The following is a 15,050-nucleotide window of genomic DNA, read 5'->3' on the forward strand; positions in this document are numbered from 1 at the left end:
TATCCAAAAGTCAAAACCCTGTTTTTATAGCACTAGCTTCACCAATATCATCTAATATTGAAGGCAGCATTTATCACTTCATCATCACCCCACAAATTCTCAACTTCCTTCAACTTCAAAAAGATCCTGTGGATAATCTAAGGCCTGGTCGGAATCGGCTGCTGTGCTGTTGTCAGCTGAGATCCAAGCCCCTGATTGGTTGAGATATTGATGACGTATCACGCCTTCCCGCGCTGTGACGTCATACCTCTGCTGACAGCCGGCTTTTCGGCTGCTGGGAGAAGGCAGCAGCACGTCAGCCGAAATTCAAAGTGGCTCGAAAGTGGCGCATGTAAGTCAAAGCGCAGCTTTATAGTGCAGGTGGTTAGTTTTTATATACGATGTTTTTGACGTATTTTGTAAATATTTTTCGCGAAAGATAGCAATTATTTCTTTTTCATGGCGCAATGTGCGAGTCAGCCTGAAAACAGTACCTACAAATCGAAATGCCAGCACTGCCTCAATTATCAATCCTGTAATTTTTTTCTATAGCCTCGGCAAATAAACCTCAGAAATATAATGTAACGACTAACGGAAGATAGTCGTTGAAAAAAGCGCGAAAATGCTACCTCTCCTCAAGTCTCAACTCTCAACCCTATCTGTCGAGCGCCATCTTAGCATCTAAGCGCCATCTGGGCTGACGTTTCCTGTCAGCCGATTATGAACAAGCCCATCAGCAGCGTGGTGTGGGCGGGGCTTATTCTCGGCTGACAAAGTTCTGTCAGCCGATTCCGACCAGGCCTCTATTTTCTTTACTTAGTGTTCTCTTTCCTGCTCTCCTCAACAGATAGAAATCGCTAGCAATGTAATCAAAAGCATTCCTAAAATATGATTGGGTCTTGGCTTGATTCGCAATTAGCAGTTTAAAACTGAACACATCTAAGAACTTTTAAATGTCGCAGCTGCGCCAAAACCCGATGTAGCTCAAAACTAATTTAAAATAATTGAGCAACATTGTTTTTCTGGTTCATTTTTTAGCGATAGCGGCGTACAATCTTTCTTGAATTAATTTAAAGATACCAAAATATGAACATCATATTTTTTAAATTAAGTTTACATAAGCAAAAAAGAAAAAAAACTTTATTTTATGCAGTTCCGTGCGCGTATTTACAAATTGCAACCGAGCTCCGCCGTAGGGTATTTTATTTCCGCCGTAGTGTATTTCACTTGGGGGATTTTCTACCATACATCTGCCTGAGCTTAGGGTAATTACAATTTGTCGGCGACGTTAAAAAATAATGCACCTTTTTTCGCAGTATAGGATATCGCATGTGCATATTTCTGCCTTTTTGGGTGCGATTTATCGGTTTTTCGTGAGTAACTCGCGTAAAAACCGTCCGATCGCGACGAAACTTTCAATACCCCCGACCAATTTTATTAATTTTACACCTACCCTGAAAATTTCATGACCCTGAATCAAATGACCTTTGACCTGTGACCTATTTCTCGAGACCATGTTTGGCCCGAATCGCGATTCGGCGTATGTCGGCTCGCATTAGCCGCGCGGTTGCAGTCTTCACGTGGTTTCAAGCGTTGAAACATGTGATATGATGCTGGTCCCATGCATTAGGGTGGGTGTCAAGGTCATGCCTGAAGGTCAGGTCAGCTCAATGACCTTTGATGACCTCGGTTCACTTTTTCGAGTTTTACATGTTTCTAGGCTAGTTTTTGGAGCTGATTTCGAATTTAGCAACCATTTGAACATCACAGGGGGTGTAACGAAGTTATCCGGACACCTTTCTTCCCGCTGTAAAAGCAAAACAATCTGGTACTATTCTTTTAACTGAGCTTGTGGCCACCTTTCATAAAAACACAGTTTACTCACCTCGTTGGTTTCTGCATATCTTTGGGGTGGTTTCAAAGGACAGTCAGAGAGGAAATGAGGAACCCACACAGTGGCGAATGTTCTGGAGCATTTCAGCCAATGGATTCTCCAGCACACTGGCTTTGATGAGGACCAACGCCGTCTAATCCTGTGCCTGCGGTTGAGCAGTGCTTATGGCGGGTGGCTCTTCATAAACATCCTGCTGAACAAGAGCCCACAGGTTTTCGATTGAATTGGGATCACGACTTTTTCCAAGTCATAAGCGTTAGCCCAGAATGATTGAAGGTTCTATCGGCATCACTTCCCGTTCTTTTAGGGACTTTTAAGTAGCGCGCCGCCCCGCATGAAGACAGCGTGGCTTGAATCAGGCATCAGTGCGCGTTCAGAAACCGTGCCCTCCTATGCCGTCTGGTTGAGCGCCTCCAATCATGCTCCACCACCTTCCCTGGAAAAGCTCCACCCTTGCCTATGGGGCAAAATATAAGGGACAAAACACAAGACAAGACAGATAAAAACAAAGCAAAATTAACTCATTACCTAATGAAATTCAGGCTGGAGCAAAAACATAGGAAATAGGTATCTTTGTCAAATTAGAATGAAAGATTAAAATCAACCTGACCAGGCCTTACGGTCTGACCGGGTCCTAACCACCAGGGCTGCGGAGTCGGAGTCGGAGTCGGAGTCGGAGTCGGTCGGAGTCGACAGTTGTGACCGGAGTCGGAGTCGATTTTAGAAACCCGAGCCGGAGTCGGAGTCGGAGTCACCGAGAATCTGTCGACTCCGCAGCCCTGCTAGGTCTGCGGAGTCGGAGTCGGGAGTTGGAGTCGGTCGGAGTCGACAATTCTGCCCGGAGTCGGAGTCGGAGTCGGAGCTGGTTTTTGAAAGCCGGAGTCGGAGTCGGAGTCGGAGTCGCCGAAAATCCATCGACTCCGCAGCCCTGCTAACCACCTTACTTCGCCTAAATTGACCCAATTCAACCTAGCCTACCACAACACCTGCAGGTTGCAGAGGTACCTTCCTGGAAAAATGACGCCCAGGGAGATGACTGTCCAACTTATTGGAATACTACCATGATTGCTTGTAAAAATGTGTGTCAAGATGCTCTTGTTTGAAAAGTGATGTACATATAATAAATGTGATATTCAATAATTATCTCCTGACTGTTGACTGTTGAGTGTTCAAAATATTCAAATAATCAGGATACAATCCTGTGCATAGTGCACACTAATCATGTTGTTTTTGTGTAGGCCCTCTGCACATTGTTGTGTGCACTGCTATGTGCACCTTAAGTAAAAAAGTGACTGGTGGTACATGACAAAAGGTTGAGCAACTGTAAAGTTCATGCCCTTGGTCTTGCTGGTGCCAAATGCCTATAGCTATAGCAGGATCAGTGAGGGTTGTAGACATGCTACATACATTGTGCATTGAAGATATTGGCACAAAGTTCATCCATAATTACTATGCTTAACACTTAATGTAACAAGCGACATAAATGCCCAGATGATAAAGCTCTCTGGTCAACATCACACAAATTTATTGACATACTTTTCAGGTACATATTTACATTCATGGCAAATACTTTTGATTTGATTCAGAAACTAGTTGCTAGTAAGCTTGCATTTTTGTAGGTACAACAACAACCATATATTAAATCATAAAAAACCTTCTCATGGCATTCATCACATACCTTTTTACCGAACAAGTACCTTATACCTAGCTAACATGCAATGATTCTAAAATTTGTCCACATTCCATCTATATCTCAACTGACACAATGAATTTCAAATACCCTAACAAAACCTATAACTGTACATAAGAAGAATGCAAAACTACAAGAATTATGAATTTCTGAAGTTATTCTCACATGCTGGAATGTTGAAACTCTACTTTTGTTGTCCATTTCCATGTTTGATTGAGCCATCATTTAGAACTGTTTTCATTCTTCAGTCACAAGCTTTCCCACAAATCTTGAATTTTTACTCATCATCTTGAACCATGCTCCAGTCTTTCCAACAAGGTACTATGTAACATCAAAGCAATTTTGATTTGTTACAACACCTTCAGATCATGATAGGCTTGAGGTTTGTTACACCATTTGCCAAACAAATCTCTACAAAATGTGTATCAATTCCCAAACTAAGTAATTGATCATATCAGTATTTGCAGTTTCCACACAATGTTTCATAATACTATTCTATGTTTATATAAAGAGACTCAAATAATCCACAACTTGTTAATGAAACACTCCCACTTCAAGAATTCACAGCAATAACAGTACAAGTTCAGAGGGGTGTTCACGGGCACCGCACACTGCTGCGTGCGGTGTGTGCGGTACGTCCAGCAGGCGTGGGGGTAGGGGATGGGTAGGCGGCTCTGACGTCACGGCTGCGTGCGGTGGACGGTCCGCTGTGGCCAGAGGGCTGTTCACGGGCCCTGTGTGCGGACGGACCGCACACAGCTTCGAAGCTCCGCCCACTTCGTCCCTACGTCAGCCTTCCGTCACCGCACACAGCGATCGCTGTGGCCGGTCGGGACTGGCCACAGCGGACCGTCCACCGCACGCAGCCGTGACGTCAGAGCCGCCTACCCATCCCCTACCCCCACGCCTGCTGGACGCACCGCACACAGCGCACGCAGCAGTGTGCGGTGCCCGTGAACACCCCTCAGTCCCGACCGGCCACAGCGGTCGCTGTGTGCGGTGACGCAAGGCTGACGTAGGGACGCAGTGGGCGGAGCTTGGAGGCTGTGTGCGGTCCGACCGCACACAGGAGGGCTGTTCACGGGCCCTGTGTGCGGTCGGACCGCACATAGCCTCCAAGCTCCGCCCACTGCGTCCCTACGTCAGCCTTCCGTCACCGCACACAGCGATCGCTGTGGCCGGTCGGGACTGGCCACAGCGGACCGTCCACCGCACGCAGCCGTGACGTCAGAACCGCCTACCCATCCCCTACCCCCACGCCTGCTGGACGCACCGCACACAGCGCACGCAGCAGTGTGCGGTGCCCGTGAACACCCCTAGGGTCCGTGAACAGCCCTCAGAAGCAAACAAACTTTGCGCCACATTTCGTATGAAACGCGCCATCGTCCTGAAGTTTCTACCACAGACGGTAGTTCAACCGCAGCCGTAGTGCGAAAACCCCTGCCCACCTTACCCCACGGCGGAGCTCGGTTGCAATTTGTAAATACGCGTTCCGTGCGTTTCGTGCCTAAATGCAAATGGCCGCCGCCTGCAAGGCTGCCATTGTGGAAGTGATGCCACGTGACACGTGTCAATGATTCCGTAAAATTATGGACATTTTACTTAGCTTTCATCGCGATTTCATTACAGTGGTGTCTGCTATCTATCAGTGTGCCTCGTAAGTAATTGTTTATTAAGATTTGTTGTGTTAAACATTTATTTATGATGAAAAATTGGCTGCGTCACTATCGTCACCATCGCTTCTTGAGTTGAACTGTAGGTATCATGGATTTTGTTTACATTAATGGTATAGCCCAGCTCATCATTGTCATTTGGTTACCATTTTTGGATCATGATAACATACGTAACCCTGTCTTGACTGGACTCGAATTGAATTGACTTGGGTTCAGGCATGGATGAGAGTCAGGGTTCAAGTTCTTGTCTTATCACCTCATGCAGATGACTTGAATCCACATCCCAGTTAAGTAACTGACCTGAATATTTGTTAATAGTTACACAATACAGTTATATGTTTTTGCAGTGACAGGGCCTATTTTAACATGTTAACTGGGGGGGGCAAATGCCCCCGCACTCAACAGAATTGCCCCCCCAGTCGTCGAGATGTGCCCACTATAAAAATGGGCATAAAGGAACACGGTGACAAACATACAACTGTGACTTGTTTTGCAATGGATGTCAAATGAGTCAGTCTGCAAGTAATGACCAGTGGTGGATCCAATGGTGGGTTAATGGGTTATGACCCCCGCCCCCTTTGGCCCGGGGACACCACAGGCCTGCCTGGGGCACCACCGGCCTGTCAGGGGCACCACAGACCTGTTGGGAGCACCATCGACCTAGGAAGAGCACCATAGGTCTGCCAGGGGCACCACAGACCTGCCAGAGGCCCCACCGGCCTCGCAGGGGCGCCACCTTGGGCCTGTCAGGGATACCACCACAGCTCAGGCCCGCCAGGGGCACCACAGGCCTGCCAGAGGCACCACAGGCCTAGCAAGGGCACCACGGACCTGTCAGCGACACCACGGGCCTGTCGGGGGCACCTCAAGCTTGTCAGGGCCAAGGGACACCACAGGCCTGTCAGGGGAACCAGAGGCCTAGCAGGGACACCACATGCCTGGCAGGGGCACCACCGGCCTCGCAGGGACATCTTGGGCCTGTAAGTGGCACCACGTGCCTGTCGGGGACACTCCAGGCTTGTCAGGAGCACCACAGTCCTCTCAGGGCCCAGGGGCACCAGCGGCCTAGCAGAGGCACCACCGGCCTAGCAGGGACACCAACGGCCTCGCAAGGGCATCATGGGCCTGTCAGGGGCACCACGGGCCTGTCGTTGGAACTTCAGGCTTGTCAGGGGCACCCACAGTTCTTTCAGATGCACCGGCGGCCTAGCACCATGGCACCATGTTTGGCCGGGATTGCGATTCGGCGCATGTCGCCTCGCATTAGCCGCTCGTTTGCAGTCTTTTCGTGGTTTCAAACGTTCAAACATGGGATATGATGTTGCTCCCATGCATTAGGGTGGGTGTCAAGGTCACCGGAAGGTCAGGTCAGGTCATTTACCTTTGATGACCTCGGTTCACATTTTCGAGTTCTATAAGATTCTAGGCTAGTTTTTGGAGCTAAATTCGAATTTAGCAACCATTTGACCGTTTGCGAAGTAGTTTTGGTGCCTTCGTAACATGTTACGAGGCTGTCAGAGGCGGTTGCCACCTACTACGAACACCCGCCAAAACCCTTACTGGTTGACCTGACCTGACCTGACCCGACCTGGCCTAAATGCATGAAGACATCATCTATAATCATAACTAACATGATATTCGTGATCATCACGCCGAAAAAACATAGCAGCCACCCTTTACGATGCTCTAACAGGTCTCGATTTTCCCGACTTTTGGGTCATTGACCTGACCTGGAAGGTCAAATGATGACGACCTAGGACCTTAACACTCGCCGGCACAGGCCATTTTGCGTCCTTCGACGGCACAAGGGGGGTTGGTACGACCCCCCCTCGCGTTTGGCCCCTGATCGAGCTAGAGCTTCGCGGAAAAAACGAGCGTGCTGCCCGTCACGAGAGGAAGCCGATGATATCCAATTTTAATGTCCTAGGTCATCGGGTGACCTTCCAGGTCAGGTCAATGACCCGAAAATCGGGAAAATCGGGACCTGTTAGAACGTCGTAAAGTGTGGCTGCTATGGGGTTTTTCGGGGTGCTGATCCGAATGATATCATGTGAGTTTTGATCACAGATGATGTCTTCATGCATTTAGTCCAGGTCGGGTCAGGTCAGGTCAGGTCAACCAGTAGGGGTCCTGCCGGGTATTCCTAGTAGGTGTCAACCGCCTCTGACAGCTTCGTAACATGTTACAAAGGCACTAAAACTAGGCTTCGTAAATGTTCATCGGGTTGCTAAATTCGAATTCAGCTCCAAAAACTGGCCTAGAAACATGTAAAACTCGAAAAAGTGAACCGAGGTCATCAAAGGTCACTGACCTGACCTGACCTTCAGGTGACCTTGACATCCACCCTAATGCATGGGAGCAACATCAAATCACATGTTTGAACGTTTGAAAGCACGAAAAGCTTGCAAAAGCGCGGCTAATGCGAGTCGACATACGCCGAATCGTGATTCCGGCCAAACATGGTCTCGGAAAGTAGGTCACAGGTCAAAGGTCATTTGAGTCAGGGTCATGAAATTTTCAGGTTAGGTGTAAAATTGATAAATGCGAGGGTACTGAAAGTTTCGTTGCAATCGGCAGCTTTTTACGCGAGTTATTCGCGAAAAAACCTTAGGGGGGTTGCATCAACCCCCCCCCCCTGTATCGGCGAGGGTCGGCGAGGGTTAAAATTGGGTATCATCGGCTTCCTTTCATCACGGGCAACACGGTCGTTTTTTCCACGAAGCTCTAGCTCGAGCAGGGTCGAAACGGCAAGAAGGAAGGTCCAACGGACCCCCCCCCCCCCCCCATATACGTTCGCAGCTGGAAAATACCAATACGGGCGAGGGTTGATGGATTATTAGAGACAATTTTCCAGGTTGCCCCCCCAGTCAAATTCCCTTAAAATAGGCTCTGTGCAGTGAAAATAATTTAGAGATTTCCTGACTTGTTTTTGTTGCCTTATTTTAAAGTATTACCTTTTAATGCTTATCATTTGCTTTGAGAAAGTTTGAAGCATTTGTTTGATGATTCCCTCAATTCGGTACCTAGTCGGTATTTCACCCTATTTCTGAAAATCGGTTCGGTTTTGGTATACTCTCAGTGGTTTTGGTCGGTATCGGTTTGGTATTGGTTTCCAAAATTTCTGAAATTGACATCACTAGTCTGTTGGTCTGTGGGTCTGGGTCTATTGGTCTAACGCCGTGGGTCTGGGTCTGTTGGTCTGGGTCTGTTGGTCTTAGTGTGTTGGTTTGGACCTCGGTCTGTTCGTTTTGGTCTGCTGGTGTGGGTCTGCTGACCCGCTGTGTCCACTGCCCACAGGGATCGTGGGTCTGGGCCGGATCGGCCAGGGCGTGGCCGCTCGTCTGAGGCCGTTCAACGTCAGCACCATCCTGTACACGGGCAGGACGGAGCGGCCAGAGGGTACGAACGGGACGGGGGACGGGACGTCAGCACCATCCTGTACACGGGCAGGACGGAGCGGCCAGAGGGTACGAACGGGACGGGGGACGGGACGTCAGCACCATCCTGTACACGGGCAGGACGGAGCGGCCAGAGGGTACGAACGGGACGGGGGACGGGACGTCAGCACCATCCTGTACACGGGCAGGACGGAGCGGCCAGAGGGTACGAACGGGACGGGGGACGGGACGTCAGCACCATCCTGTACACGGGCAGGACGGAGCGGCCAGAGGGTACGAACGGGACGGGGGACGGGACGTCAGCACCATCCTGTACGCGTATTTACAAATTGCAACCGAGCTCCGCCGTAGGGTATTTTATTTCCGCCGTAGTGTATTTCACTTGGGGGGTTTTCTACCATACATCTGCCTAAGCTTAGGGTAATTACAATTTGTGGGCGACGTTCAAAAATGATGCACCTTTTTTTCGCAGTATAGGATATCGCATGTGCATATTTCTGCCTTTTTGGGTGCGCTTTATCGGTTTTTCGTGAGTAACTCGCGTAAAAACCGTCCGATCGCGACGAAACTTTCAGTACCCCGATTTTATCAATTTTACACCTACCCTGAAAATTTCATGACCCTGACCCAAATGACCTTTGATCTGTGACCTATTTCTCGAGACCATGTTTGGCCCGAATCGCGATTCGGCGTATGTCGGCTCGCATTAGCCGCGCGGTTGCAGTCTTCACGTGGTTTCAAGCGTTGAAACATGTGATATGATGCTGGTCCCATGCATTAGGGTGGGTGTCAAGGTCACCTGAAGGTCAGGTCAGCTCAATGACCTTTGATGACCTCGGTTCACTTTTTCGAGTTTTACATGTTTCTAGGCTAGTTTTTGGAGCTGAGTTCGAATTTAGCAATCATTTGAACATCACAGGGGGTGTAACGAAATTATCCGGACACCTTTCTTCCCGCTGTAAAAACAAAACAATCTGGTACCTTTTCTTTGAACTGAGATTGTAGCCACCTTTCATAAAAAACACAGTTTACTCACCTCGTTTACTCACCTCGTTGGTTTCTGCATATCTTTGGAGTGGTTTCAAAGGACAGTCAGAGAGGAAATGAGGAAACCACACAGTGGCGAATGTTCTGGAGCATTTCAGCCAATGGATTCTCCAGCACACTGGCTTTGATGCGGACCAATGCCGTCTAAACCTGTGCCTGCGGTTGAGCAGTGCTTATGGCGGGTCATGGCGGGTGGCTCTTCATACACCTGCTAAACAAGAGCCCACAGGTTTTCGATTGAATTGGGATCGCGACTTTTTCCAAGTCATAAGCGTTAGCCCAGAATGATTGAAGGTTCTATCGGCATCACTTCCCGTTCTTTTAGGGACTTTAAATAGCGCGCCGCCACGCATGAAGACAGCGTGGCTTGAATCAGGCATCAGTGCGCGTTCAGAAACCATGCCCTCCTATGCCGGCTGGTTGAGCGCCCCCAATCATGCTCCACCACCTTCCCTGGAAAAGCTCCACCCTTGCCTATGGGGCAAAATATAAGGGACAAAAACACAAAACAAGACAGATAAAAACAAAGCAAAATTAACTCATTACCTAATGAAATTCAGGCTGGAGCAAAAACATAGGTAATAGATATCTATGTCAAATTAGAATGAAAGATTAAAATCAACCTGACCAACCCTTACGGTCTGACCGGGTCCTAACCACCTGACCTTACTTCGCCTAACTTGACCCAATTCAACCTAGCCTACCACAACACCTGCAGAGGTACCTTCCTGGAAAAATGACGCCCAGGGAGATGACTGTCCAACTTATTGGAATACTACCATAATTGCTTGTCAAAATGTGTGTCATCATGCTCTTGTTTGACAAGTGATGTATAATAAATGTGATATTTAATAATTATCTCCTGACTATTGACTGTTGAGTGATCAAAATATTCAAATAATCAGGGTACAATCCTGTGCATAGTGCACACTAATCATTGTTATGTTTTGGTTCGTTTCGAGTGAAAGAGCACACAATCAATGGAAAACGCGATTTATTGTACTGCGATACGTTCAGGCCGAAAGAGTGTCCAAAAGAGAAACAAGTATGGCGAGCGCCGCGCCTCGTCGCCCGCGCCAGTCTCGCCGCTCGGCGCGCACCGTCAGCTGGCGGCGGCAGAGGCGCTCACAGGCACGGAGCCGGGGCGGCCAGCGGTGGCGGCGGCAGGGGCGCGCGCAGGCGCGGCCAGCAGCCGTGCGGGGGTTGGACCATAACACAACAATCATGTTGTTTTTGTGTAGGCCCCCTGCACATTGTTGTGTGCACTGCTATGTGCACCTTAAGTAAAAAAGTGACTGGTGGTACATGACAAAAGGTTGAGCAATTGTGAAGTTCATGCCCTTGGTCTTGCTGGTGCCAAATGCCTATAGCTATATAGATCAGTGAGGGTTGTAGACATGCTACATACATTGTGCATTTAAGATATTGGCACAAAGTTCATCCGTAATTACTATGCTTAACACCTTATGTAAGAAGCGACATAAATGCCCAGATGATAAAGCTCTCTGGTCAACATCACACAAATTTATTGACAAACTTTGCAGGAACATATTTACATCCATGGCAAATACTTTCGAGTTGATTCAGAAACTAGTTGCTAGTAAGCTTGCATTTTTGTAGGTACAACAACGGCCATATATTAAATCATAAAAACCTTCTCATGGCATTCATCACATACCCTTTTACTGAACAAGTACCTTATACCTAGCTACCCTGCAATGATTCTAAAATTTGTCCGCAATCCATCTATATCTCAACTGACACAATGAATTTCAAATACCCTAACAAAACCTATAACTGTACATAAGAAGAATGCAATACTACAAGAATTATGAATTTCTGAAGTTATTCTCACATGCTGGAATGTTGAAACTCTACTTTTGTCGTCCATTTCCATGTTTGATTGAGCCATCATATAGAACTGTTTTCGTTCTTCAGTCACAAGCTTTCCCACAAATCTTGAATTTTTACACATCATCTTGAACCATGCTCCAGTCTTTCCAACAAGGTACTATGTAACATCAAAGCAATTTTGATTTGTTACAACCGCTTCAGATCATGATAGGCTTGAACCAGGTAAGATAACCAGGTAAGGTTTGTTACACCATTTGCCAGACAAATCTCTACAAAATGTGTATCAATTTCCAAACTAAGTAATTGATCATATCAGTATTTGCAGTTTCCACACAATGTTTCATAATACTATTCTATGTTTATATAAATAAACTCAAATAATCCACAAATTGCTATTGAAACACTCCCACTTCAAGAATTCACAGCAATAACAGTAGAAGTTCAGAAGCAAACAAACATTGCGCTACATTTCGTATGAAACGCGCCATCGTCCTGAAGTTTCTACCACAGACGGTAGTTCAACCGCAGCCGTAGTGCGAAAACCCCTGCCCACCTTACCCCACGGCGGAGCTCGGTTGCAATTTGTAAATACGCATCCTGTACACGGGCAGGACGGAGCGGCCAGAGGGTACGAACGGGACGGGGGACGGGACGTCAGCACCATCCTGTACACGGGCAGGACGGAGCGGCCAGAGGGTACGAACGGGACGGGGGACGGGCACAGTGCCACTGACCTCCAGCAGGTACTCTGACCTCTCTATAGATACTAGCACTGACCTCTACCTTGGGATCTAACATTTCTATGGTTACTTGTTGACCTTTGATCTTTGATTTCTATCCTCCAAAACTCTAACACTTCGCCTAGATGAAGTCGCCACTCTAACACAGTGGCGATCTTTGTACCCCGTTGTTGACCTCAGTTTTCTGTGTTGCCTCCATGGTGACTTCTGACCTATTTGGTGACTTCTGACCTCTGACCTCTGGTAGCCTCTGTGAGGACCTCTAACTTCTGTGGTGACCTGACCTCCGTGGTGACCTGACCTCCGTGGTGACCTGACCTCTGTGGTGACCTCTGACCTCTGTGGTAACATCTGTGGTGACCTTTGACCTCAGCTTTGAGTTCTGACCTCTGTGGTAACCTCGTCTCAGACCTCGGGTTTGACCTCTGACCTTTTTGGTGACCTCTGACCTCAAGTTTGACTTCTGACATCTGGGCTGACCTCTGACCTCTGACCACTGATCTAGGACCACTGACCTCTGCGCTCTGACCTCTGCGGTGACCTCTGCGCCGCAGCCGCTGCCCTGGGCGCGCAGTTGGTCTTAGACCTCAGGTTTGACCTGTGACCCCTGCGGTGACCTCTGCGGTGACCTCTGCGCCGCAGCCGCTGCCCTGGGCGCCCAGTTTGTGCCGTTCGACGAGCTGCTGGCGCGCTCCGACTTTGTGATCGTCACCTGCGCGCTCAACGATGACACCAGAGGCCTGTTTAACGAGGCCGCCTTCGGCAAGATGAAGTCGAACGCCGTGCTTATCAACGCCAGCCGCGGAGGTGGGGGCAGGGGGCAGGGGGCAGTACCGAGGGATTCGGGGTACCGGAGGTAAAGGGGGACGGTAACAGGGCAGGCACTCCCCCTCGGCTCGGCTGCAGAGTGCAATGGGCTTGTCTGATGGTCACTCATATATCTTGGAAAATACCGGACTGAGTGTCATAGTTACTGGTATGCTCTCAATCACCCCGACTTTGTATGCGCCCAGTCGCTTCCAGGTTTCGGTTGTGTACGTTGCATGCGATGTTACCAGTGGAGGCTATCGTCCCGCCCTGTCCCGTGATGACGCCGGTGATGACGCCGGTGATGACGCCGGTGATAACCCCCGGCAGGCACCGTGGACCAGGAGGCGCTGGCGGCTGCTCTCCGCTCCGGCCGGATCCAGGCAGCTGGCCTGGATGTGATGACGCCCGAGCCGCTGCCGCCCACCCACCCTCTGGCCAACATGACCAACTGCAGTGAGTATAACGTGACCAACTGCAGTGAGTATAACGTGACCAACTGCAGCCAGTGTAACGTGAGACCAACTGCAGTGAGTATAACGTGACCAACTGCGGTGAGTATAACGTGACCAACTGCGGTGAGTATAACGTGACCAACTGCAGTCAGATTAACTGCAATGAATGTCCAACTGCAGTGAGTAGGAGCAGCTGCAGTGAGTGTGACCGACTGCAGTCAGACCAGCTGCAGTGAGTGTGACCAGCTGCAATGAGTGTGACCGCCTGCAATGAGTCTACCAACTGCAATGAGTCTACCAACTGCACTCAGTATACCGTGACCAGCTGCGGTCATTATACCCCGAGCTGCAATCAGAATAACGTGACCAAGTATAACATGAACCGCTCTCGCCCGTTTCAGCTCTGTACGGCGGCACTGACCCCCCCCCCCCGTCCCGCTCCGTTTCAGCGCTGACGCCGCACGTGGGCAGCGCCACGGTCAAGTCGCGCACCGACATGGCCACGCTGACGGCGCGCAACATCCTGACCGGCCTGGACGGAGCGCAGATGCCGGCGCGCCTCTGCTAGCAGCCCGGATGGCGCCTCTGAGGGCTCTGCTAGTAGCTCCGCGGGCCCTGCTGGCGCCTCCGCGGGCTCTGCTAGCAGCTCCACCGACAGGCGGCGCTGTCCCGTGTGTGCTGCGCGCCGACTGGTGCCGCCGTCTGCTCAGGGGGCGCCGCCGTCCGTACAGGGGGCGCCGCCGTCCGTACAGGGGGCGCTGCCGTCCGTACAGGGGGCGCCGCCGTCCGTACAGGGGCGCCGCCGTCCGTACAGGGGCGCCGCCGTCCGTACAGGGGCGCCGCCGTCCGTACAGGGGGCGCCTCCACAGACACTGCTCACTGCTCAGGCCCTCTAGGGGTGGTGGCTGGGCGGCTGTAACCGGCAACTGGCGACCAAAACCGGCCAGTATCCGACACTCACGGGAGCCAGACCAGTACCGGAACCCGTACGGGAGCCGTACCGGAACCCGTACGGGAGCCGTACCGGAACCCGTACGGGAGCCGTACCGGAACCCGTATGGGAGCCGTACCGGAACCCGTATGGGAGCCGTACCGGAACCCGTGCGGGAGCCGTACCGGAACCCGTATGGGAGCCGTACCGGAACCCGTACGGGAGCCGTATTGGAGCCGTACGGGAGCCGTATTGGAGCCGTACGGGAGCCGTATTGGAGCCGTGTAGGAGTGAGCGGCCTCATCCTGTGGATGAGTTGGGGATGTTACAGGGTGTGAGAATGGCGTGTAGGGGTGTAATGCGGCTCTATAGCCAGTAACAACGGCGAGGCAGCCCGAGATGAACCGAAAGTAAGATTTCATGTAACTGATTTTAATACACGCCCGTGACTGAGATTTACATGAGATTTAGATTAGAGATTTATCCGTTTGATACGCGCTCTCCGCCTGAATGGCGATATGAAAAGCCGTCAGTGTTGACTCCTTCACGACTCTCAAAGGGTATTTCAACAATATAGGGGAA

The 15,050-nt window shown here is 50.0% G+C and overlaps 1 protein-coding gene across 1 annotated transcript in view; it reads left to right on the forward strand.

Annotated features, from left to right (window-relative positions):
- The window catches only part of LOC122372675 (glyoxylate reductase/hydroxypyruvate reductase-like), a 34,956-nt gene extending 20,033 nt beyond the window's left edge, over positions 1-14,923 (forward strand). Inside the window, exons 6-9 of the mRNA XM_043350187.1 lie at positions 8,534-8,635; positions 12,918-13,082; positions 13,413-13,538; positions 13,987-14,923. Coding sequence (XP_043206122.1) covers positions 8,534-8,635; positions 12,918-13,082; positions 13,413-13,538; positions 13,987-14,105 — 512 coding nt within the window. The 3' untranslated portion in view covers positions 14,106-14,923. The remainder of the gene's footprint in view (positions 1-8,533; positions 8,636-12,917; positions 13,083-13,412; positions 13,539-13,986) is intronic.
- The last annotated feature ends 127 nt before the right edge of the window (positions 14,924-15,050 follow it).

The sequence above is a fragment of the Amphibalanus amphitrite genome, unplaced genomic scaffold (genome assembly GCF_019059575.1).
Source record: "Amphibalanus amphitrite isolate SeventyFive unplaced genomic scaffold, NRLGWU_Aamphi_draft 001385F_arrow, whole genome shotgun sequence".
In the NCBI taxonomy this organism is placed as follows: domain Eukaryota; kingdom Metazoa; phylum Arthropoda; class Thecostraca; order Balanomorpha; family Balanidae; genus Amphibalanus; species Amphibalanus amphitrite.